At 55.4% G+C, this 25,550-nt stretch overlaps 1 protein-coding gene across 1 annotated transcript; it reads right to left on the bottom strand.

The window, feature by feature from the left end:
- Window positions 1-9,574: 9,574 nt before the first annotated feature.
- On the bottom strand, window positions 9,575-20,166 carry CALM3 (calmodulin 3). Its single transcript, XM_075016305.1, has 6 exons — window positions 20,029-20,166; window positions 13,901-13,931; window positions 12,445-12,588; window positions 11,829-11,935; window positions 11,515-11,650; window positions 9,575-10,848 (listed from the first exon to the last, which is right to left on the bottom strand). The coding sequence occupies exons 1-6, from the start codon at window positions 20,029-20,031 to the stop codon at window positions 10,820-10,822; spliced, it is 450 nt and encodes a 149-aa protein (XP_074872406.1). The 5' UTR covers window positions 20,032-20,166; the 3' UTR covers window positions 9,575-10,819.
- Window positions 20,167-25,550: the final 5,384 nt, after the last annotated feature.

The raw sequence follows: 25,550 nt of genomic DNA, 5'->3' as shown, positions 1-25,550 counted from the left end.
GAGGTCCCTTCCAGCCCTCGGATTCCATGATTCTTTGAAATCCGAAATAAAAATTAACTTCATAAACGTAACACTGTATTTTTGAAAAACTGCAGTCCTATAAATGAAGCCTTTTATTTCCCAAAGAACCCCACCACTGAGGTATGGATCTGAGCCACACTGGGCAGAGCAATGAAAGAAATCTATTGGAACAGGAATATTGCCCTTACATTTCAGTAGATGGGACAGAGTGTTGTATAACCAAGTCATTGTCTGTATGAGATTTTAGTTTGTACCAATTTGACTAGGGCTTTTTAATGGAGCCTGTTGAAAAACTAAGCAGATCTCTAGCTGTGTTGATGATAGGATGCTAACGGGTAACCAGTAAGCCTCTCCCTAAACAGATGAGGCTTATGGTTAACCAGTGGGGGATGGAGTAGCCACCCTCCACCTGTGGGTAGGGGGGCTGCTCCAGCCCTGTGGAAGATGCTCGAGCATGGCCAGACCAGCCCCAGTCCACACTGGCCCGGGGAGAGGGCCTCCGTCCAGGATGGGGGGACGGCATCAGCCCAGCTTATGGCCACATCCCTCCTGTTTAATCGGTTAAGTGGTTAACGTTAAAGTTTAATCAGTTAACTAATTAAATGGGATTTTACACGTACCCCTGGTTGAGAACCACTGATCTAGGCCCCTGTTTTCATCCTGTGGTTCATGGACCCCAGGGGGCCCACAGCATCTGAGGCAAAGGAAAGTCCCCATCAGCTGTTAGCATTATAGGACCTATGAAACACAGTTGTGAGTCTTCTAAGTGAGGAAGTCCTGACATTTGACCATGTTTAGAGACCCACCAATGAAAAGAGGTGCAAACCAGGGAGCTAGGCTGAGCTGCTGTCTAACCCAGGTGGTTTCCCTGTGTTGAACCTCATGACTTCAGTGAGACAAAAGTTTTCAGTTTTCAGGAGCCGAAACTCTTGTGTTCTCTGGCAGCAAACAGACAAGGCCGAGCTGTCCCAGACGCCCACAGACCGTGTGCTGCCCAGGAATGGCCAGGATGAGTCCCACCGCATTGCACGAGCACGATCCTTGGGGGCACCATTTTCACACGTGGCTAATGATCAGTGCTGCCCTGACTTCGCTCCCTGAAAGGAAAGCTGATCCGGGAGAGACAGTGAAATTGAGCAGGGCCGGTTTGCTTGCCGTGGGAGCCAGGAATGGAGAAAAATCCAATCCGGGAGGGTTGGGGGCAAGATCGTACGTGGGGCCTGACATTCCTTCCGAATTAATAATCGAAGGAGCTATTATTAGGCAGGCAAATAAAGACGTCTGTATTAACGTTGCTGGGTGTCTTTAATACCCATCACAGCCTGGAAAAAGATCTGGGGCTTGTGGAAGGGTTTAACCCTTTCCATGCTGCTGGGCCAAGACAGAGGTAGTGTTGCTTCTGAGCACAAGAAAGGCTCTTTCAAACCTTGAGAAATAAGACAGACTTCCAGAGAGGTGAGGAAGCATCAAAGGCGATGACCCTGGAGCAGGCAGCTGGAAGCAGAAGGTCCAGGACACAGCAGCCCATGAGACTATTTGCCTTTATATGATGGATTCACAACTGTGTGTCATAAGCCCTATAATGCTAACAGCTGATGGGGATTTACCTTCAGCTCAGATGCTGGTGGGGGTGGATTTTTCAAGCTGCAGCTGGGGTCTGAGTTCTAACCCGCGCCCCCCCCCCCCTCCCCCGACGAGGCCAGCCGAGCGAACCTCCTCGCCTGGCTCACCGATAGTAGCACAATGCTTCCCGATGTTCCTGCAACACAGCTGCTCTAAATTCTGGCTTAGCCTCCGCCCCCCCACCCCCGGCCACTGGAGTCTCCCCAGGAGAGGGTCCTTTTGTCATTACACCCAGGGGAGGGGTTTGAGTGTGCATGTGTAGGGGAGCCAGGCCTGCCAATAGAGTGGGAGCAAAGGGGGTAAATGGATATTCCAGCTGGAACCCTCCTGGATCTGTTACTTGTGGCAGGAAGCCACATGCATTATCCTTAGGGCCAGGGCTCTGAGCGGGAGGCAGGCCGGGGAGGGGCAAATAATGGTGCAGTAACAGGCCTGAGCTGTGACAGCCCTGGATGGCAAATGCTCCTTTCATAACAGGTTGCATCAGCCCTTCCTGTTTACATTTCCTTTGCAACTGTTACTGGAACCACTGGCAAGCCCAGCTGAGCATGAGCCTCAGGCACTGCTGAGAGCAGTTCAGCGCAGGGCCCCCTTGTGTCAGGTGCTGCCCAGCCCCCAATGGAGATCAGGGCACTGCAGTGTCAGGTCCCAGCGAGACCTTTTAATTTTTTTCCCATCAATGGGTGGAATAAATTTTGTTACATGCACTGAGGCAGCAGCAATGTGCACCACCAGTAGAAACGCATGCTGCCTGGGGTGTGCTGGGCGGCACCTGACTCTAGCCTGGTTGGCTGCTCCCACCGTGGGCTTCCAGGAGGTGAGGCCGGGCAACAGGAGCCTGGTCCAACCCGGCACTGCAAGACAAGCAAAGGGAGGAGGGGTGGGAGGGAGCAGCCCCCAGGGTGACCAGGCTGGGGCTGATGGCGCGTGGCAAATCTCAGCAATGACGGACACACTTGTGGTTCCTGCTAGACTCCCACTGTCCAAAAGGGGCTGCCTGGGGGACCAGGCCCAGCACCTGAGGGCCTAATGCCCAGTTCCCCCAGCTGAGTGGCCAGGTGGTTGTAGCGCCCCCCCCCCCCCCCCCAAACCTTTGTGCGGCCAAGACACTGGACCCCGCAGCAAAGTCCCATCCTGCCTCCGCCCCCCCGCCCCCCCCAAGAGCCTTGGGCGGGCTCGGGGGGGGGGGGGGGCAGAGAATAGCCAGCATGGCTCAGCCACGGTCCAGATCTGCCCCCTATGGGCCTTGGGGGCAGAGAATAGCCAATAGCCACAGCACAAATCCCACCCCTGCACCTGGAGCAGGGAGCAGGGCGCAGGCCCCTTTCACCTGCTCCACACAGGCTGGGGAAGCCCTGGTTTGGGGTGAGGCTGATGCTTGCAGTTGGGGGGGGGGGCCATTTCCATTCATGCTGTACTGCGGGGGCCCCAGTGCAACTCAGACTTAAGCCCCCCCCCCCCCCCCCCCCCAGCCCCGGCTGCGGAGCCAACACTGGACCGTTCCCACAGGATCCCCAGTCTCAGGGCAGGTGGGGCTGCAATGGGGAGCGGCTCTCCCAAGAGGCGATGTGGGGGGGGGGGGTTAGAAGGGACACGTGCCCCCACTGTATGCGGAGCTGGAGCTTGGTCTGTTTGGGAGCCAGGTCAGCTGGTGGCAGAAGGAAACAGGCTGGTGTTGCTTTAAGGGCCAGGTCCCAGCAGGTGCCAAGCCACTTGGCACAATGGAAAAATGTGCCTGCGGTGACCTGGCTCTGGCTGCATAAACACAGGCCAGGGAGTGCTCTGCACGGCATCAAGCAGCGGCCGTCGGTGTACCCGGGCACCAGCCGGCACGTCCCTCCCTTTTCAGGCCAGCAGCCGGCTCAGCAGGGCACAGGGCCCCTGGGGACTCGTGCCCAAGCAAGGGCGGTGCAAAGCCCAGAGAGGACCAGGGGTGAGGGGCTTATGGGGGGGGGGGGGGGGGGGTATGGCACATGTGGGGGGGGGGGGGGGCGGCCCTGTTAGCTGAGCTCTTGGGGCTGCCCAGGAGAGCTGCCGGGTGCTGACCTGCCCCCCCCCCCCCCCGCACCCCTCAGCGTGTGGTTCTCTGGAAAAAGATGAGCAGGCCCAGCGGTGGCACGCCAGGGCTGGGGTAGCAGAGGCTGTGAGGGACGCTGGCAGAGCTCCAGGAGGCTGAGGCTGAGCAATGGGGCGGGGGGGTCACCAGCGCTTGGGGAGCCCGGGCCTGGCCTAGCGGTGGCGGGGGGGCGGGAAAGCTGGGGGTTAGGACGGATGCACCGGCAGAGCCACGTGGGCGAAGCTGCCACAGCCCCGTGCCTGGCTCTTGTCTGCCCGCGCGGCCATGGAGGCCATTGACAGCTGTTTACATTTGTCAGCCTGGGTTGGGGGTGGGCTGAGCGATGGAAATAACATGCTATGGGGGGTCAGGTGCACCCGTCCACATGCCCAGGCAGATTGAAGCTGAGCTGCTCTGTCCCTTAACAGCCCCCCCACCCTGGCCCCTGTCAACCCAGCCATGGAGCTGGTGGCATGGGAAAAACAGCTCTGCTCACACTGGGGAAACTGAGGCACAGGGTAGCAAGGAAATTTGACAGTGGCCGAGCGGGAACCAGCCCCCGCCCCCCCGGCTGCACCTTGCCTGCTTTAACCACTAGACCCCCCCCCCACTCCAACCTGCAAAGCACCTGGCAACAAGCCTGGCCAGCAGTGCCTGGGGCTGATGTGTGAACGTGTCTATTTAATTCGGTGCCCGGCTGGTTGCCAGGATGTTCCGCCCTGCAACCTCTGGATGGCCTCACGGGAGCGCAGGGCAGGGCCCGTGGCATCAGCCATTGCACAGGCCGGGTCTGGGCCAGGGGCTGTGACTGGGGCATGCAGGGCCAGTTCTCTGCTGTGCAAGGGGGCAGGAAACCAGCATCTTTGCTTTGTGGATTCCTGTTTCGAGCCCCAGCCCTGGGAGGGGAGTGGGGTCTAGTAGGTTGGGGGTGGGGCTGGGAGCCAGGACTCCTGGGGGCTGCTTCAAGCTTTGCCATAGCTTCCCGGGGAGGCGTCCTCATTTCCCCAGTCTGTGCCTCTGGTTCCCCACCGCTGTGCTGGGGTCGCCTGGCTCCCTGGCCGGGGCCCCTCCTGGTCTCATTTCGGCTGATGAGGTTAGCGGGCACGTGGTTGGCCTGCGATCAGCAGGAGCTCAGACATGATGCATGTGGCGGGGGCAGGGGGAGTCCATCCAGCCTTGGCCCCTCGAGCCACTGGCCGCTAGTCACCCACCTCCCAGCCCTGGGCTAGAACCCAGGAGTCCTGGGGCTCACCCCCACCCCAGCCCCTGCAACCCTGGGACACCAATGGTTCCCTGAGCTGGGAAGAGACCTTGGGAGACCTGACTCCCAGCCACCTCCCATCTCCTGCTGTCCCCCTCACACCCCTGCCAACTCACCCACCAGTCCCCCGCCCCTGGGCCAGGGCGTGAACCCAGGAGTCCTGACTCCCAGGCACCCCCATCGCCACCTCCCAGTGGCTGCCATAGCCTGAAAGGGGGACGCCCTCCCCAAACCAGGCTGGGGGGGCAGAGCCAGGGGCACAGACTGGCCAGCATGACTCTTGCAACCCCAGGCTGAGCTGTTCCCTCTGCCCATGGCCTGGGGCCTTCTGATGACCCCAGCAGAGAGCAGGATCTGCTGGCTGGGCAGCGGTTTCCTGCCCTCCCCCCCATAGCCCCAGGTCTGGACCCCCCCCACCCCTGTACCCTGCTCTGTCAGCCAGCCAGCGGCAGATGCCCCAAACCCCTCCCCTGGGCCCAGCTCTTGTGTCTGGAGCCCTGTGCAGAGATCTACCTCCATAGCTGCAGCTGGGGCTACCTGGGGCTGTAAAGCAGATACCTGAGGCTTGGCAGGGCTCTACTATGTCTCCCCCCTCCAGGTGGGGTGTCTACAAACACCCCCCACAGCTCTGCCCCTGCAGCCTGACTACTGGGGATGCCGGGACTGACCTCCCCAGCGCCCGCTCCCCGGCCGAGCCCTGGCTGGGGGAGGCCAGCTGTGACCCCGGCAGGAGAGACATGGAGCCAAGGCATCCCCCTGTCCCCCGAGGCAGAGAGGGGGCTGCAGATTCACACCCCTGCTCCCCAGCACGCTGGCCTGCCCCAGGACCCACCCGCAAGGGTGCAAACTGTGTCCAGCTCCGGCCTGCAGTGCCCATGGGTAAATCCTGCCCAGGGGCCAGTGGGGCTGACCTGTGTCACACACTCCAGCACAGGTTGCACGTGTGTGTGTGTGTGTGTGGGTTCGCATGCACACGCCTGCCCCTTCATGCAGTCCCTGGCTCTGATCCAGCCCCAGAGCTGTGGCCTGGCTGGCTCAGGGGTGGGGATTGGGACCTAGGGCCTCAGACCCTGGCATGGCTGGGAGGGCCCAGCTGGTTACACCCCTCCTGCCTTCCACATGCCCTATGGCTACTATGGGCTCAGCTTAGCCACACGTGGGATGCCCGGATTCCCCAGGACAGCCCTTGGGTCTGTGCCCCTTGCCAGGCGAGGGCCCTCTCACCTCCCTCCACCTGCCCTGGCCTTTCCCACCCAGGCCAGCTCCCTTAGCCAGCTGGGTCCCTTTCTGTGGTCGCTGCCTCCCTCCAGCGTCCTCCCCTTGTAATTGCAGCACCAGGCACCTGGACCAGCAGAGATGCTCATAGAAAGCAGATGCTGGAGCTAAACCTTCCGCCCCCGCGCCCCCCGCCCCCCGGAAAGTCCCCTGGAGGGATTGTCTTCCTGCCAAACTCAGGCCAGCTGCCAGAGGCTAGCAGAGCCAGCGCACTGTCCCCTCTGCCTGTCACTGCATCTCTGGGCTTTCCTTGTACAGAAGGGACAAGTCTGAGGCTCTGGCTGCTGCATTTCAGGCTATCAAGGTGGATGCAATTTTCGCCCCCCACCCCTACATCCAGCCCTCATGCTCGCAGCTGACAACACTGCAAGGGGCAAGCAGGCCAGAGCAACTTCCGCCAGCAAGGCAGCACCCAGGGGAGACTGGGCCCCAAGAGGCAGCTTTGCAAAGATTCAGGTGTTGCAAGTGAGCTGGAGGGTTGGATGGGGACGTGCCCAAGTCTGGCTTTGTAATTCTCAGCCTCGGGCGCATGGCTGGAAGGCATATTGGGTTTCAAGGCAGTGAGCAGAAGGGCCCCTGTAAGCTGAGTGCTTGGGCAGCTGCCCCTGAGAGACCTGGGTGCTGCCCAGCTGATTAGCAGGACCTATTTCTGAGTGGTGCACATTAGCCTATGCCTAGATGCACAGAACAACATTTATTCCAGCCCAGGTGGAAAATACTGAGAGGGCTCATTGGTGGACAGTACTACAGGGGAAGAGCTGGTGGGTGGGGTACTCAGCACCCACTCCGGCTGTGTTTCTGGTGGTGCACATTTGCACAGGCCTCAGTGCACAGAATAAAATTTGTTCCGTTCACAGATGGGAAAATATTAGAACATAGGCCTGAAGCTGCAATTTCCCAAGAGAGCAGCTGGCATCTTAGCACAACCCAAAGGCCACCGAACAGGGCCCTGGTTCAGGGCTGCTTCTGGTCTACCACTGCTTGGCCATGGGTGAGTTGATGCAGGACACAGCAGGCCGTGAGCTCAGGTGACGGACAAGGCGGAGGAGGAAGTAGGGAGGGCTGGCAGGTTGTGACACGCACAGCCTTCAGCCTCGACTCCCCCAGGCTCAGGATTCTGCAGGGTTAGGTGCAGCAGACACATGGCTCAAAACTAGAAAAGGGGAGTGGAGACAGGAGAGGTTACCACAGCAGCTCGGGAAGCTGAGCTTTGAGCCCACCGCACAACCCCCCACAACATCTGCCCCAGGCTGAAACAGCCACCAAAGCAGTGAGTTTCAAGCCAGGGGGAGATGAGCTGTCAGCAGGGGTACACAAGAAAGACACAGGGGTAACAGCCATCTTACTTGATGCAGTTTTCCCACTGGCAGGGCAGAGGGGCATTCAGGGAACAGGTGGGAGGAAAGCAGAGCTGCTAGCAGCTCAGGCCAACCCTTGGTAGCAGGGCAGAGGGAGGGCATGGTGGTGCCCTGCCCCCCCCCTCCACACACACACCAGCAAGCCACCTGGGCTGGGGAGATGCTCCCCCCAAACAGGCTGAGAAGTTGAGGTAGGTTCTGAAATAGGAAAAAGTTCCTAAAAGAGGGAAAGGTTAAGTTACTTGGAAAGTGAGATGCCTCTAAGTCATCCTAGAATACTCAAGGAGTTAAGAGAGACGTGAGCCATTAGCGATCATTGTCGAAAAGTCACGGAAGGTGGGAGAATATAGTTGCCCTCCACAAGCCCCTGAGCGGGACACCGCCCCAGTTTGAATCAGTATATGGGCAAAGATGGCGCTCATCTGTAAAAAGGGAAGTAAAGACAATCCAAAAAATGACAGCCCTACTACAGTTTAAATTCTGTGCCTGGAAAGATGAAGGAGCCTTAACTAAAGAAATCCATTTACAAATCTCTGGGAGACAATAAGGTGATAAGTAATGATCAGCATCAAGTGCACTCACAAAACATTGGCAGATAAGCTGGGAAAGGTTGCAAGGGCTTTGGAAGATAAGATTAGAATTCAACATGATGCAGACAAACTGGAGAAACGGTTGAGATACATAGGGTGAAATTCAACAAGGTCACATGCCAAGTGTTTCACTTGGAAAGTAGGATCGGTTTCAGACATACAAAATGGGAAGCATCGGGCTAGGATGGACTAGTGCAGAAAGGGACCTAGGGGTCAGAACGGACCACAAGGTAAATATGAGTCAGTGCGACGCTATTGCTAAAAAGCAAACGTCTTAACAGGAACATTGTAAGCAAGAGGTGTAATTATTCCATACGTCCACAGATTGAACTCTCTATTGAGTTGGGTCCTGCTCTGGGAGCCACACTTCAGGAAAGACATGGACATAATGAAGGTCTAGAAAAGAGCATCAAAAATAAAGACCTAGAAACCTGACCATTGAAAGAACAGGGGTTGTTGAGCTCAGAAGAGGGAAGGCTGAGGGGATGTAACAGGTTTCAAGGACCTAAAAAAGTTGTTACAAGGAAGGGGGAGAAAAGTCATTCCCCTTAACCTCTGATAGGGGATAAAACAATGGGCCTGAACTGCAACAAGGGAAGTTTAGATTCCTAATGTGGCATAGGGCCAGAGCCCCACTGCAGAGCCCCCTGTGGCACAGGCCTGGGGCCAGAGCCCTGCAGCAGAGCCCCTGCCCCAACATGGGCCTGGAGTCCCCACCGAAGTGTGGGGCAGTACTCCCAAGAAGGCAGGGCCCCAGCCAAACTTGAAAAAGCATCACTGGCACTCAGACCATACATGGAGATCTAAAGGTTAAATTTCAGTACGATGCCTCGGAAAGGGCACTGACCTCTCTCTAAAGGGTGCTTGGTCCTCCCATGAGTGCAGGGACTGGGCTTGGCCTTTTGCAGTACTAGTGTTGATTCCACCATGGCCTCCTGCAGGGAACTCCTCCCCGGTTTGAAACCTCTAGAAGCTGTTGCTAAATGAGTAAGTCTAGGGGCACAGACGATCACACGCACCTCACAGGCTCATGTTTGAAAACCACCACACTACAGCCCCATGGCCAAAAGGGCACCACAGCCAAATGCCCTTTTTCTATACGCCCCCCAGCCACAGAACCACTGGTAAAATCTGACTCTCTAGCTTCACTGAAACGTTTAATCAGGAGGTTCCCTCCTGTCCCAGTTCAGACCAGGAGTCACAGGAATAAAAACGTAAGCAGTCGCTTCTGTGGGTCAGGCCTCGCTGGTACACATGTGCGTCTGCTTTCCTGGCTTTCCAGCCGGCCAACAGGCTGCCAGGAAAGGAAGCAAGCCAGGATGGGAATTTTGGCAGCAGGAGAGAGGCAGAATTAAATCCGGGAGGAGGGGAAGGAGACAAAGCACCAGAATCAGGTAGTCACTGTATTTTATTGGAAAACATTGATATAGTTTTATTTTCACAGCTTGAACTGAACACAACATCGCCCGCTTTCAGACAGCCTCGCTCCACCAGTCCCGCACCCCGGCTTTCACACAGGCTTCCCCTCACAACCTGGGGGGGAAGAGGGGCATCGCCAGCTCTGCCATGGGGCATGCCAAGTGCCTGCTTTCCGGGAGGGGGTGAAAAAAAAAAAATCAGTTTTTTCCGAGCACCACGCTCCTTCCCCAAACGTCTACAAAATTAAAAATCAAGAGAAGCAAGGTGGCAGCTCATGCTCTCCGCAGCAGGTTGGCCAGGCACAGGCAGGGGGTGGGGAGGGCTTTGCAACCAGAGCACAGACATCAAGAAAGCAAAGGCAGGTCACTAGGTAGAACAGGGGCAACGCTGGTGACGCCCACCTAGCCGACAGTCCCCTCCCACCCGCTAACTCTTGCCCATCAAAAAGCAGCCATGCCTCGCGCAGGGTGGGGACCGGATGGGTTAGCACCAGTATGTACACAGCAGCTCTGAGCATCAGATGTTGCTTAGGAATCAGGCGTGGACATTTACAGTTTGTACAGGGCTACGAGCAGGGAGAACTAGGCCTGGTTTTAGGATGACTGGTCAAGAGCCAATTTCTAGTTTTAATCTTTTGTTGGTTTGGGGCTGTTACAACCCTCCCCCATCTTTTCCCCGGAGGGCGCGCCAAGATCTCAGAACCCACTCTCACTACGCTTTGGGGGGTCGCCCCCCCGACGAGACAAGAGGCTTCCCTTTCTGCCGACCCCGTCGTTTCCAGGGGCGAGACGCTGAGGCCGCGGGGTGAATGCATAGACCCACAGTGCCAGACGCATGCAACACGGTTAAAGTTTGCTCTCTCCGCGCAGACGCGTGGATAGTGAAATCGGCGTGCTGGGACACCGGCCAGCTCAGTCCGCAGAACAAAACCCCGCACAGGAACTAAAGACATCAGCAAGGCTGAAATTTCTGGGGGGTAGGAGGGGGGGTTGGGTTAGGACCAGGGAGATGGGCTGGGGAGAAAATGGAAAGGAGGAGAAGAGGAAAGGGCACAATCATGCAGTTTGGGCAAAGTTAACTTTTTGTTGTTTAGTCAAATTTATTCCACAGCCGACTGGAGTTTGCTGAAAGAACCAGGTTACTTAAGTAGAGAGAGAGTGTTGGAAAAAAAGTATTGAAGGAAAATGGGCATCGCCAGCCGCCCGTCCCGGAGCCTTCACTTTGCAGTCATCATCTGCACAAACTCTGCAAGAGAGAGACGGGTGTAAGACCAGCAAGCCAGGATCACATGAACACCATCCTCCTCCAGGACAGGGGGCAGGGTAGAGGAAAGGGGGGCTTGGCTGCCAGACAGCCCACTGTTTCCCAAAGGGCTCAGGATCAGCAAAGCATCATGCTCAGAGCTGTCTGGAAGCAGGGGCCGGAGAGTTAAGCACTACAGATTCAAGGGGTCAGTATGTGCCTCTCAATACAACAAGCTATTTTTTAAACAGAGCTGAGAGCACTTTAAAAAAGGGCAACCTAATGAGGGTGAGGTACATGAAGACAGGCACAAGGAGGAGAGAAAACATGCTGAAGATCATCCAGTGCCTGAGCTGGGGTGAGCAGCTAGTGGTCCCAAATGCCAGTTCAGCACTTGAGTTCTCTGGCACCTGCACTCAGTGCAGAAATGCAGCTGCCTCTGGGGTGGAATCCAGCAGCTGAGAGCTACAGGTGTGCTCCAATTTTGGGCACGTAGCCTGCACGACAAGTGCGGGAACTGCAGACCTCTTGGGGCATTTTTCAGGAGGCAGGACTGTACCACCAGCCTGGGTCAGGTCAATGGTGCTCAACACCGGGGACTGTACGGGTTTCTGGGCCCACTGACAGCAACAAACTGTCAGCTGCTGAGGTGTCCAATCCCTGACTCACCTTCGTAATTGACCTGCCCGTCCCCGTCGATGTCGGCCTCTCGTATCATCTCATCTACTTCCTCATCGGTCAGCTTCTCGCCCAGGTTCGTCATCACGTGACGGAGCTCGGCCGCACTGATGTAGCCGTTCCCATCCTGCCAGGCAGAGGACAACAGAGCAGGGGGCTTAGCTCATACGATAGGAGAGATCTGTGCTCCCCCCCATCTCCCCTCACCATATGTGCTAGCCCAGAGAGCACTTGTGAAGAGGGTGTCTAGTGGTAAGTAGCTGGCACCCACAAGGTACTGTTCCCCACACCCCCGAGGCACTTACCTTGTCAAAGACCCGGAACGCCTCCCTGATCTCTTCCTCGCTGTCTGTATCCTTCATCTTCCTCGCCATCATGGTCAGGAATTCTGGGAAGTCAATGGTGCCGTTCCCTGGAACGAATGGTTGCTCTTCAGTGAAGGGGACTAGTGGGCTGCTGATTTGCTAAGGCAGGGCATTGTGGGATGGAAGAGGAAGGGAAGGACATTAGCTGGCTGTGCCAGGGACAGCGCAGGTCTGGAGGGACCTGCACATAAGAGCAGGACAGAAGTTTGGGCCCATGAGCTGTTCAATCCAGGACCTCTCCGCTGCGGCTGCCAGTGCGCTGGCACCACTCGATGTGGCCTGAAGTCCTTGGGAATGGCAGCAAGCAGCCAGCAGCAAGCACCAGCCTCACTTGGCTTTGAAGCACAGCCTGGGCAGTGGTTTCTAGGAACAGCTGCCCATGGAGCCTGATGCTGGGCTGAACAACCCAGCTGGGACAAACCAGGATGCAGGAGTCATGTGGAGCACTTGGGACACCTCACAGATCATCTCGGGAATGCCTGATCATCCCCCGCTGCCCCATTCCACTCCCCTCCAGGCAGGCTGCCCTCAGCCGCTCAACGCCCCTCAGACTCACCATCTGCATCAACCTCGTTGATCATGTCCTGCAGTTCGGCTTCAGTGGGGTTCTGGCCCAGGGACCTCATCACCGTCCCAAGCTCCTTGGTGGTGATGGTGCCATCCCCATCCTTGTCAAAGAGGGAGAAAGCCTCCTTGAACTCTGAGGGGAAAAACCATCCATGCTTCAGTTAACAAGGCCTCTCCAGAGCAGAGCTGCTATCTGGAACCATGCAAGTGACTCATGAGACAGACCCAGCCCAATCAGCAGCTGTGCAGAAGCAGAATACCAGGTTATCTTAGACCTGAGCTTCCTATTCATGTGCCACTGCTTTCCAAGACAAGCCTGCCCCTAGGGGGAAATCGGTCACTGCTGAACCTCTGTAAGAGGGTGAAGTAGCTAGCTTGAGCAGGGGCCACTGCCAGGAATGGGATGAGATGACCCCCAGCCTGGTGATTCCTACGCTGGCCCCACTCTAAGGATGCTTAGAGACCTAGAAGCTATTGGACGGCAAGAAGCTAAAAGCAGGGCCACAGGGCATCAGCTAGCGGGTTGTTTCCATCACGATAACTTGATATTGTGGGTTCCAAACAAGCGTTCCTGTGTCCATCCCATTCCCCAGATGCAGCTCCCCTGCTAGATCCCACCCTGGCGTTCCCCCCAGGGGCTAGCTTTGAACTTTCCAGCAAATTAAGTCTGTGACTGACACTAATCATGTCGCCCCAAACCCAGATGGCTGAAGGCTGTGGCAGGGGCATCCAGCAGCCTCAGCCATAGGCTGAAAGCCTGCTACAAAGCTGGCCCAGGAAAAGATGCCTTAAGGAAAGACAAGAGCCAACCTTACAGTATTCTGATCATCTCCATAAGCTGACTGCAGCTTTCAGTCTCAAAACAGGTCTCCAACTCCCCATGGCTCAGAGGCCAGAATCCTGCGGGCTCTGGAGTCACATTCAAGATGGGCATTAGAGTAGAATCTCTTTTCCTGGCTGCCCATTGTGCTCCAGCCCCAGTGGCAGGACCCCACTGTTCCTGCCATCAGCAACTGCTTGGCTCCACACCAAAGGTGAGCTCCAGAAGAGGGACTGCAAAAGCCGCAGCCAGGAGCGTGAAGACATGGCAGTTGCAGAGCTGACTTACGCCTTGAAGCATGCTCTGCCCTGCAGCTGTAAGGAGTATGGCTCGCCACGTGGGCCACCCCCCTAGAAGCTATCATCTGCACATCCCACTGGCAGCATCTGCAGTGAGATCCCCTGGATTTAGACTGGAAGCTCCTGGCTGGTTTTGTCCCAACACCCCAGCATTACCAGTAGCTGCAGTGGGTATTAGAGGTGATGAACTGGACTGTGCATACTAGGTTTCCTCCCCGTTCTTCTAAAATCTGGGCCCGGGGTCAATCCCAGCAGTGCAGAGACTTTGCCTGCTAGACACGGCGTGCCCAAACCCTCGGCCGGAGAAGGAGCAGTTTGGGACTTACCTGCTATCTGCTCCTCAGTCAGCTGGTCAGCCTAAAAGGAGCAGAGAGAAGTTAGTCACAAGGGCATGGAAATGGGCGGTTGTCACTACAGCTAAAAGGCAGCTTGGCAGGAGGTCCTGGACTGACAGGCCTGCCCAACACTGCCCCTGCCCCACTTCAGGTGGTGAAGCAAGTTCAGCCATACATGGGTCAGGCCAAAGGACCATCACACCCAGTGCCCTGTCAACACCAAGAACCCCGGAGGAATGAACGGACCAGACAAGCACCAAGTCATCTCCCTCCTTCCCGCTCACTCTCAGCTTCTGGGGAACAGAAGCTCGGGACACCACCTGCTAGGAGAGTACTATCTCTAGAGCAAGGGCAACATGAGCTCCCCACGGCCTATCCAGTTCTGGATCTCCCTACCAGAAACTGGGATCATTCCTAAAAGGCTTCTGCTTCCCAGGGCCCACTTTAGCTGCTGCAGCTCCTCAGCATGGAGGTGAGGGGGGCAGGTGCTACTCCAGGGTGGTGGCTGAACCCCCAGCCATTGTCACAGCCAGAGCATCAGCATGCCAGGACTCTTTGGCTTTATTTCCAGTTCCACTGCAGATTGCAAGAGCTTATTTTTTGCCTGTGGTGAGATGGGGCCATTCTCTGCCTCAGAGGCCTTAGTTCAGTAGTGTTTATACAGAGGACCGAGGCGAGGCATTGTGGAAGGGCAGCATATTATGTTACCAAACAGCCTCACCGGGCTTCCTGAGGCTGCAAGGATGCTCAAGGACCCGGGGGCTCCCTGCTGGAGTGCCTTGGACAACCACAGAACGGCAGTAAGGTCAGCAGGGCTGCCTTCGAACGAGCACTTGGTTGAGCCGCACATGCCAGAATCGGGATTAAAGAACTCTAAAGCTCCGCAGTTCCCAAAGGCAGGGTTTACAAAGAAGCTCCTGTCACAAGCCGGGTCAATAGGATTTCAGCACGTGTCTGTATGGACCTAAAGCTTTGCTTGAAGTTTTGGAAACTGCAGCACCACGGGCAGCCACGTGATGTTAATGAGGTTCCATTGTGACAATCCCTAGAAGCCCTGAAGGGAGAATGGCACAGTGTCTGGCGGCACGCGGCACTGAGGTTTCAGCAGAGGCTAGAGCAGAGCAATTAGGGCTCCATATTGTAACCCATCACCAGAGCATCTGGGTGCCTTCGGTGTCAAATTAACAGCTAGAGTGTGGTCTCTGGCAGCCGAGCCACCCTCAGGACAGTGGTGCCCTGGTCCAGATAACGTCTTGCCGCAGAAAGCCCCAGTGTAGCGTTCATGGAGCAGCACCACTAGGAAAGCAGCAGCCTGGCAGCCAGCCAGGGCAGGAATCAACACAATAGAATCATTCTAAAACTGAGTGAAAGGAGGATGCAAAGCAGTCGTTTTCCAAGCCACAGGGGGCGCCGAGGGTGGCATCAGCTCCCAGCATGAGTCGAATGAGGGCATTCGTATGCGAGATGGAGAATCAGCTACAGGACCAAGTGGCTCCGATCTCAGTCCAATTCCATCTGCTGCCAGGAGTGCACACCAGCAGGCTGGCAAAGGGCATTTGTCATTTTCATCTTTGCTGACTAGCTTAAGGGCCAGCGCTCCCCAAAGCCAAATCGAATTCTGGGGCCACCCAACCTCAGACCGAGCTTCTGTCAGATCTCCTTTGCTGAATGCAGGGAAGATACGAAGCAGCGATGGAGATTTCTGACACCACACAGGCATTGAGCTGGCAGAGTTATCTGCAGCGGAGGCTGTGGACATCAGTTTCCCACCCTTAAAAAAATCCCAGGGCATTTTCCACAGGAGACTGCATGCTAGCCCCAGCCTCCTGGCCCCATTCCAACTCAGGCAGATCCATTTGGCCTCCCTAACCTCCCTGGCAGTTTCAGTATCACTCTCGCCTGACCTACTGGGTATCATAGCTAAGGCACTGCAGAAGAGACAGGCACATCTTTTGAGACTCTCTAGATAGCTCAAGTGCAAGGTGTTCTGGAAACAGATTTAACGAGACAGCAGTGAACAAAGAAATATTCCTGCCTAATGAATTCATCTCAGCCAACTGAGATGGGGGAAGGCAGCCATCTGGCCACACAGCTGATGGTAGTTTGTGGAGGAGGAAGTCACTCCTTCCCTAGGGCTTGGGATATGAGGCATTTCCACCCAGAGGTGGGAGGTTATTTACACAGCTGTCCAGTACTGGAAGCATCATTCAGTCCTGCAGTAGCAGGAAGAGGTTAGAGAATTTGGAGGGTATGAGGGAAAAGAAAAGATCTTGCAGCAGCCCATTGAAGAAAAAGGGCTGATTAGGTAACTACTTTGGGAAATCATGCCTCCCAATCTATTAGAATTCTTCGAGGCGTGAAATGCACAGAGAAGAGTGATCCAGTAGACCCAGTGCACATGGACATTCAAGGAAGTCTTTGACAAGGTTCCCTGCCAAAGGCTCTTAAGCAAAGCAAGATGTCATGGGATGAGAGAGGTGGTGTTCTTGTGGATCTGTAACTGGTTAAAAGATAGGAAACAAAGGGTCGGTCCATTTTATGGACTGGTGCAACGTAAACAGTGCTGTCCCTCCAAGAGTCTGTACTGGGACCTGCGCTGTTCAGCATATTCATGAACAATATGAAAAAAGGGAAGAACAGTGAGCTGGCAAAGTTCACAAATGATGCAAAGTTACTCAAGTCCAAAGCAGACCATGAAGAGACAAAGGGATCTCACAAAACTGGGTGACTAGGCAACAAAATGGCAGATAAATGCAAAATAATGCATACAGTCTACAAAATCCTAACTTTACATATAAAGTGATAGGGTCTAAATTAGCTGTTACCACTCAGTCATAGGACAGTTCTCTGAAAACGGCCACTCAATGTCCAGCAGCCATCAAAAAAGCAGATAGATGTCAAGAGCACTAGGAAAGGGATAGATAACTGTAAATATAATGCCACTATATAAAGGCACAGTATACCCACACCTTGAAGACTATGAACAATTCCAGTAGCCTCAGATCAAAAAAGATAGCAGAAGTGGAAAAGGTACAGAGATGGGCAACAAAGCTGCGTAAGTGTATGAAACAGCTTCTATATGAGCAGCAGCTAAGAAGCCTGGAAAAGGAAGGACTAAGGGGGATATGATACAGTTATATAAAACAACTGCTGTAGAGAAAGAGGCAAAGGAGGTGTTATTTACCTATTCACTTAAGAACTAAGAGTAACCCAATGACATTAAGGCTGGGTCTACACTACAGAGTTTTGTTGACAGAAAGAGCCTTCCGTCAACATAACTCAGGGAGTGTCTACACATGTAAAGCAGTCTGTCTACAAAGTCTTGACAAAACTCTGCATTTGCCTCGACAGTATTATTCCTCAAAAATTTGAGGCATAATCTCTACACAGAGTACTGTTGACAGAAGTGCAGTGTAGCCTCTTCTGTTGACAGAGAGGGCTTCTGGTGCCTGACAGCCCTCTTTGCACAGCTGCCCTTCTCCTTTCTGGCACCAGCAGGCAGTGCAATCTGGCAGTTCTCTGTCAACAGAGCAAGTTGCACGTAGATGCAATCTGTTGACAGAGGTTCTGTCGAGATTACTCAGTCGACAGTAACTTCCGCTGACAGATGCTTCTAGCATAGATATAGCCTAATAGGCAGGAAGCTGAAAACAAAAGGAAGTACTTCACAGAAAGCAGAGTCAATCTGTGGAACTCATCGCCTAGGGATGCTGTGAAAGCCAAAAATACAACCTGTGTTTAAAAAAAGAGTAAATGGCCAACACGTCCATCAATAGCTATTAACCAAGCGTGCAGGGATGCAACCATGTGTTCCAGAAGCTAGGACTAGATGACAGGGGATGGGTCCCTCGGTAGTTGCCATTCAGTAGAACGGGCTAGAGGGTCTATTCCTCTGTCCTAGCACTGTTTTGATCATGCTGGGCCCTGAACCCTCACAAGGCAAAAGACCAAAGGCCAGAGCTCAAAGTGGCACAATTGCTGGCATGGAGAGCACATCAGGATCTGCCATCCAGCGGGAGCTCAGGTTCCCAACTTCCCTCCTCCCCAAAAAGCAGCCCTCCACCCTCTCCCTCCTTTTCCCCACCAGGTGAACTTTAACTGGCTTGCTCCCCAGGTTTCCCTTCCTAGAGCCTGTTCAGGTAGCAATCTCTCTCCTCCTCAGCCTAGCTCTACTCCCTACTCATGCTGAATCACCCACTGCAGCTTCACGTTCTCCACTCAGCACTCCCACTGCCAACAAATCTCCCCTCTCCTACTACCTGCCCACTTAGTTCCTTGTACCCTGCCCTGTAGCAGCTGACAGTGGCACTGCCAGCTGTAGGGTACAGGAGCCCCTGGTTTGCTCCAACCTCCAAGCTCTAGGTTACTGAACTCCCAAACGCTGTCTCCAACACATGCCAAGGTCACATTCTCTCACGACCCAGCTCCAGGGCACTTCAGTGACGCACTGGTTCCAAATCCCAATGATCCCTCCCTCTCCAACCCTCCCCACTTCAGACCCACCCCCCTTCACCAATCCTGAGAACCTCAGCAAAAGTCTCCTGTACCCTCATGCTAGTTCTCAAGGCCCTTCCCACCAAGACCGTCTCCACCAACCACACACGGATATCACCAGCTGTAAGAACTCCCAAGCCTGCAGCCCTCTTCCACCAAGATATCACTGCTGACCCCACAATCTGCCTCTCCTGTTTTTCAGCTCATGCAGTTCTTCCATCAAACCTCTACCTCATGTAGCCCACACTGAGGAGGCCCCAGTTATCCCCCACTGTATCCACCTCCTAATCCTAGTTCCTATCTCTCAAACCCCAGTCCCTCTGAGCTCCTTCCCACCCCACATTTACCTAAAAACCCTCATCTTCACTTACTCCAAGTGTTTCACTCCCATCCAACACTCCCACAACCCTGAGCCATCCTAGCTCCCCACTCCCCATCTAAGCTCACATACCCTCCAAACCATTTCCCCCAATCCCGAGCCAGAGAGCTTTCACTCAGTCACTATCCCACTATATCTCCAAGCTTCACAGATCCAGACCTCCTAAGCTTGTCTCTCAAACCTCCTTATCAGCACCTGTCACCAACCCACCCTATTAAGACCTGCTAATGCCCCAGATCTTCCCCCTCCACAGCCCCAGCCACACTGCAACCCTTCTGTCTCCTTAACACCCCCCCTTGAGTGCTGCCCACCCACGCCCCAACTCACCCGCCAGCTTCTCCACAGGCTACGTTTAACATCCCCTATATCACTACAACACACAGCCCAGCCTGCCCATCTCCTTCCTGTCCCACACCCAAGCCTAACCGGTAAGACCCTCCTCCTGCCGCCTCAACTCCACCCTCTCACTGCATAGTCAAACCCTTAACTTTTCCACTGGCGCACCCCCAAGTCACCCTCCCTCCCCCCACCTCCAGTGTCCCCCCTCCAACTTCCTGACACAACCAGAAACTCTCACCCCACCTCAACACCCCCAGGGCCCTCCTCCAACCACCTGCATCCACCCCCCCCCCAGCAGACAGCACCTTCCTCCTCGACAACCCCAATGCCCTAAACAGCTTCTCCTTACCAACCCCTCACTTTTCCTAACCCCCTCCCCACTTCCTCCCCACACTCAACCCAGTCCTGGCCAAACCCCACCCCACTTTTCCTAATCCTCATGCCCCACCCCCATGGCCACTTCCCAACACCCCACTCAACCCCTTCAATCGCCCCCCCCCCATTTCCTACCCCCCACTCAACCCAACTCCACCAGACACCCCCAGCCCACCCACCGGCCCCTGTCCTACGCCCCCACCTCGCGCACTCAACCCAGCCCTTTCCAGCCCCCCCCACTCCCTAACCCTCACCCCCAACCCCCCACATTTCCCAACCCCGCACCCTACCCAGCCCCCCACTAACGCCCCTCACCCGACAGCCCCCGGCCCACCCACCAGGCCCTGTTCTACCCCCCCGCCACCCCCACTCAACGCTGCCCTCCAAACACCCCACCCCCTCCCAGCCCATCTCCCGCCCTCAACCCCCGGCCCCCCCACGCAGTCAGCCCCCTCGGCCCCCCCCACAGGCCCGCTTAAGCCCCCCGCCAGGGCCCAGCTGCACCCCAAGCCCCCCTCCGGCCCCCCCTCACCATGGCGGGGTCCGGCTCGCGGCGGCAGAAGTCTCCAGGCGGCGGCAGCGGTGGTTGGGGGAGGGAGGGAACCACCAACAGCAGACGGGACTCGCTAACCGCTTCACATACCCCGCTGCAGGATCCTTCCGCCAAGCACCCGCCAGCCTGGCCCCGCCCCCAGTCGGCTGCAGCTGAGCAGGGAAAGGGGAGGTGCTCGCCGAATAGGCCCGGCCCATTCGCGACGCCCCGACCCCGGGACTCTTTTCTTTCTCCGCGCAGGGACACAGGATGGTGACGAAACTCATGTGTTGCACCTTCTGATTGGTTCAACGGCCGCGTCGGGATAAAAGCGCGGCGTCGATTGGTCAATGCTTACCTGCAATGCGTAAAAATTGGAGCGGGCCATGTTAAGGGGAGAGTGGGGGGGACGGGGCTGGAACCAAGCGCTGGACTGAGGGGTGGGGCCAAGCCGATCCAGACCACTGCACCTGAGGGTGGAGGAGAGGGGAATAGAAACTCCCTTTTCAAAAATGGAGCAGCCCGAAGCAGGCCACCCAACCAAGCAGATGGACCGACCCAGTGGATGGGCGGAGCCCAGGATATCACATGACACACAAGACCCTTCCCCTTAAATGAGGCCCCGCCCAGATTAACATAGCAACGGACTCTCCCGTTTTGCCTCGCCCCTGAAGCCTTTGACCACGCCCACTAGGCAATTTCTATAAGGCCACACCCCTTTCTATTCATATATTGGCCGCGCCTCCTGCTTCTCGTGCCACGCCCCCCTCAATTATGACCCCACCCGCGGTCCTAATGCCACGCCCATATCGTCATTGGCCACGCCTCCTGCTCCCGGGTCCCACCCCCTTCGCGTCTAGCCACGCCCTTATGCTAATAGCATGGAGGAGCAGGACTATTATTAGCTTTGGGCTATTTTGTGGCCCCTCCCAAGATGGAGCCGAGCACGGGGTCGGGGGTGGGGAGGCCATCAGCCGCAGCTCCACCCGTGCCCCCTTGGGGCCCAGGGCCGGGGCGTGCCCTCTGGTCCGGTCCCCGGGGCTTTGCTATTCACACCCCGGAGAGTCTGGTGCACCACTGGGGAACGGCCCCATTCTAACCCCCACCCTCGGGCACCCGAACGGGGAGTTACCTTCGCAGAGGCAACATGAGGGGGATCAATGCAAACGTAGCTGTCACCAGATAGGCTCAGACCAGAGACCTATGGAGTACAGTGCAGCATTTGTACGTCTTGAGCTCCAGGCCGCCTGGCTCTCGGCTTTGGTCATAAAGCACATTTTTTTCTTTGTGAATTGGTTCAGGCACCATTGGATGTGTGTGTGTGTGTGTGTCAGCCTTTTTCTCTGCCTCCTCCCAAGCAGGGGCGTGAGGCCTATGTGCCTGCGACGAGGGGTGTCACCCATCGCCCACGGGCTCTTCTACCTGGCTTTGATGGGCTCTAAGGAAACAGCCCCAAAGATACTGCTACTCCACAGCCTGGGAAACTTCTGCCACTGGTGGCCCTGTTTGTGATCCATTGGACCCTCCCCAGTGCTGCCTCCCCCAAAGGACCCACACCACCCCTTTCTTCACTCCCCCTTTTCAACATCCCTGCAACACCCTCCCACCCAGCAGACAATGGCCAGTGGCAACCCACCACCCCCTTCCCTCCATCCCTCCCCCTCCCTGGCAACCCCCACCACAACAACATTCCCCATCACCACCGAGCACCTCCACCCACTGGTACCCTCATCCCACCCCTAACCTCACTTCCCTTCCCAACCCCCCATGCCCCTTTCCAGATACCCCCACTACACCTGTCTGCCCATCATGCCCCAGGCCGAGCCTTCTAAGAGCCCAAACAAGCCACAACTATGTGGGGGGGGGCAGTGAAAATCCCAGTACCAGTTTTTCAGGCCCCTCCACATCCACCACTCCTAGGCTCTGAACACCAGCTGCTTAGCCTCCCGGCTTCTCTGCACCCTGATCTCCACAGCTAGGTAGCAGCCGAAGCCTGTGGGGCCTGCGTGGCCTTCTGGACCTTGGCCCTGCAGGACTCCAGCCTGAAATGGGAGAGTGGTGGTGGAGGAATAGATCCCCTGACCCCCAGCCTTCCACCATTCTGCAATCCCCTGCCAGCTGTGGCCTGCCCTTGTCCCTGGTTAGGAACCTGCCAGCTGGGGGGTCTGGGCTAGCTTGCCTACCAGCCACTGCACAGATTCTCTCAAACTGGGTCTATTTTTAGTCGCTAGCTGGGATTTTTTCCCCCTTCTATCTTTCCCTTCACAGTATCAATTTCCCCTTCATCTTTCTACCTGCAATATCTAACTCTCGCTCCCGTCTCCCATCCAGTGGATCTGTCTATTCCTTCACAGCACACATCACAACGATAATTTTAGTCTGATTTGTCTGACCTTTCCCCTTTTCCCCTGCAGTCTACCTACCCACCCTTCTCTCTGCTGCATCCACCCCTCCATCCTTCCCACCCCCATATCTATCCACCTGCCCACTCTCCCTTCTGCAGTATCTTTCTAATCCAGACTTTCTCCAGCAAGCACAAACAATGCCCCTCTTTCTCCCATCCAGCCATACCAGCTCCTTAGGCACCCTGAATCCACAGCTAGTTCTGCTGGCCCCGCTCTCTCAGCTGCACCTGGGGTTATTTGTGTCATCTTGTATGCATGGGGAGGGTGCAGCTTCTAAAACAAATCACAGGCGACGGCTCAGTCACTGCAAGTGCCAGGTGGGTGTGGAAATTATCAACTCAGGAAAGGAGCCACTGGGCAGATGGGTTCTGAGGTGGAGATACCTGGCTAGGAACTGGATCAAACCCCCCCCTCATTTCCCCTCCCCCAGACTCATTAGTTATGGGAGGCACCAGGCAGCAGTGACGTGGGGCCTGTCTCAGATTTCCCATTCATTGCTTCCCTATGGATCCTGCCTCCACCAGGCCCCCTGGCACCTTCTCCCAGCTGCCAGTGCTGCAGGCGGGGCAGGTCTCATCCTGCTGTCAGCCAGGGAGCTGGTCCAGGCGCCAGTGTTTCAGTTGGCTGGACACCAGCTGCTCCTCCAGCTGCAGCTAGAGGGGGACGGGGGTGTTAGAACAGGGAAGGGCTGCCAAGGGCAGTGGCTTCTGCGTCCGTGAAGCCCTGCAGGAGTTTCACTGTGAATCAGCAGGAAACACAGCACTACCACACTGAATTTCCCAGGATCTGGGATGGGGGCAAGAAGAGCACTGTATGTGCTGCAATCAGTACTATGTAGCTGTGTGTCATAGCCCCCATACTGCTGGCAGCTAGTGGAGATTCTCCATCAGCCCATGGGGTTTCTGCAGGGGGAGAAGGCCCTCAATTCTCACCTCCCACTCTTATCACCGAGTGCTACAATCAGCAATTCACTGCCAACCAAAGACATCCTTTCACACCAGCCAAGAACCACATGAAGACAGACAACCTAGCTGGGAGGAAGGAAGGTGCTGGGGCCAATGGGTGGCTGCCCTGGGCTAAAGCTGTGCAAATGCTCCAGTGGGGTTTAAGTGGGTTGGAAAAAGATTTCTCAGGTGCCTTGTTAGCCCTGAGCACATCCCTCTGACAAGCAGGTACATGACTCTGGCTCTGCTCTTCTGCTGCCTCCTTGTCTTTCCCTGGCTTCTCTGTTCCACCTGTCTTAGTCTCTCTACACCCCTTTCCTCCCTCTACCTTGGGGTCCCCCCGACCCTCCTGCGGTATCACAGTACAGTCCTTTCCAAACACGGACCATCTCTGGACACCTTGGGCTTTGTGTTGGCTCATGCTAGAATCCACATCCCTCAGCTTTGAAAGTCTCTTGAGCTCCGGAAGAATCCCCTTTTGCTGTGCAGAGGCTATGACACACAACTCAGCAGTTCTGATGCCAACCAGCAGAGGTCAGTGGGGCACCCTTCTGGACCAAGCCATCAGCATAACAGGCTCTTCAGCGAGGCCACGGCTTTTGCTACAGTCAAATCTCACCTTTGTTTAAAAAAATGGTTGGGTGTAATGGGTGGCTAGAAACCGTGGGTCTCATCTTCCTCTCCCTTTCCACTCTGCTCAGTCGTCCTCCCATTTGACTGCCTTCTCTGCCCCAAGACAAAACTCTCCCAGCATTGGGTCAAGGCTTGGAAAATATTTACTCATGGCTCACACTCTTCACCCCAAGCAAGATCAAGTCACTCTGGGGGTGGGATAGAACCTGGTACAAAAAAGCAAAGGGTCACAAAAACTGTATGAAGGGATCTGTACAGTATCATACAACATAGATACATTCAGTGCACACACCTATGATCAGGGGTTGGGCTGCAGTCAGAACCCCTCCCTCTCCCCAATGCAGGGGGGTCTGTGCCTTGCCTCGACACTGGCACAGAATAATTTACATTGCTAACCACAGGCCGGGGTAGGGAAGGGTTCCCTAGGCAAGCAGCTGATTGAAAATGATGGGGTGCGGTTGGGGTTCTATGCAAAATTGCCTATTTCTGGCAGAAACTCAGAATACTGCAATAGCTTGATTTGGAAATGCAGATGTACTGCAACATGAGTTGTAGTTCTGTTGCTGTTTTCTCTCAGCCACATCTATAGGCTGGGCTCACCAACCAAATATATATCTCCCATGATGCATCATGGTCACAGAGCCCCATGATGCTGCCACGGGGCCATGAGGTGATGCCACGGTGCATCATGGGAAATGTAGTCCAAATACCTAAAGGTCTCATTCTCCTCTATATGCAAGCCTCCCCAGCCAGACTACATCTTCCATGATGCAATTGCCTCTCCATGGGATTCTGTGGTACATCATAGGAGATGTAGTCACAGTCTGCCCTGTTCTCATTCTCTAATCGCCAGGCTCTCCAGCCAGACTCCATCTCCCATGACACACCATAGCCAGGGGCTCCCATGATGCAACTGCCTCTCCAGAAGGAACAACAAGAAGTCCTGTGGCACCTTATAGACTAACAAATTTAATGGACCATCAACTCCAATAAATCTGTTAGTCTCTAAGGTGCCACAGGACTTGTTGTTGTTTTTGTGGATACAGCCTAACACATCTACTCCTCTGATACCTGTCTCCAGAAGGGAGTCTCTGGTGCATCATGGGAAAGGTAGTCCCATCGCCTCATGCTTCCATTCCTTGTAGTTCAAGTTGCCCAGTTGCACTACCTCTCCCATGATGTAACAGGGGATGTCCCTGGTCATGTTGCATCATGGGAAATGTAGTCCAGCAGCCAAGACCAGCCCACCCAGAACTAAACATGAGCCATCCACACTATAACTCCCATGAGGCATGGGGTCCTGTCTAAACAGAAATATTTTGGTGTCTGGAGCTGCGTCTACACCGGCACAAATCTTTGAAATAGCCATGCTAATGGCCATGTCAACAATTACTAATGAGGCGCTGAATTGAATATTCAGTGCCTCATTAGCATTAGCACACTTCTAGCTGCGGCACTTCGAAAGCGCTGCTTTTGAACGCCCGTGGCCTGGCAAAGGTACATGGGGGTCCTTTTCGAAAGGACCCCACACGTTTCAAAA

The sequence above is a fragment of the Carettochelys insculpta genome, chromosome 22 (assembly GCF_033958435.1).
Source record: "Carettochelys insculpta isolate YL-2023 chromosome 22, ASM3395843v1, whole genome shotgun sequence".
NCBI lineage: Eukaryota > Metazoa > Chordata > Testudines > Carettochelyidae > Carettochelys > Carettochelys insculpta.
Note: the sequence above shows the minus strand (reverse complement) of the source record. Positions and strands in the feature narration are given on the sequence as shown.

What these genes read in the sequence shown, in the direction of transcription:
- CALM3 (XM_075016305.1), bottom strand. An exon ending in GACTGAGGAGCAGATAGCAG is followed by an intron (nt 12,589 to 13,900) that starts GTAAGTCCCAAA and finishes TTTTCCCCTCAG; the next exon opens with AGTTCAAGGAGGCTTTCTCC. An exon ending in CAACGAGGTTGATGCAGATG is followed by an intron (nt 11,936 to 12,444) that starts GTGAGTCTGAGG and finishes CATTCGTTCCAG; the next exon opens with GGAACGGCACCATTGACTTC.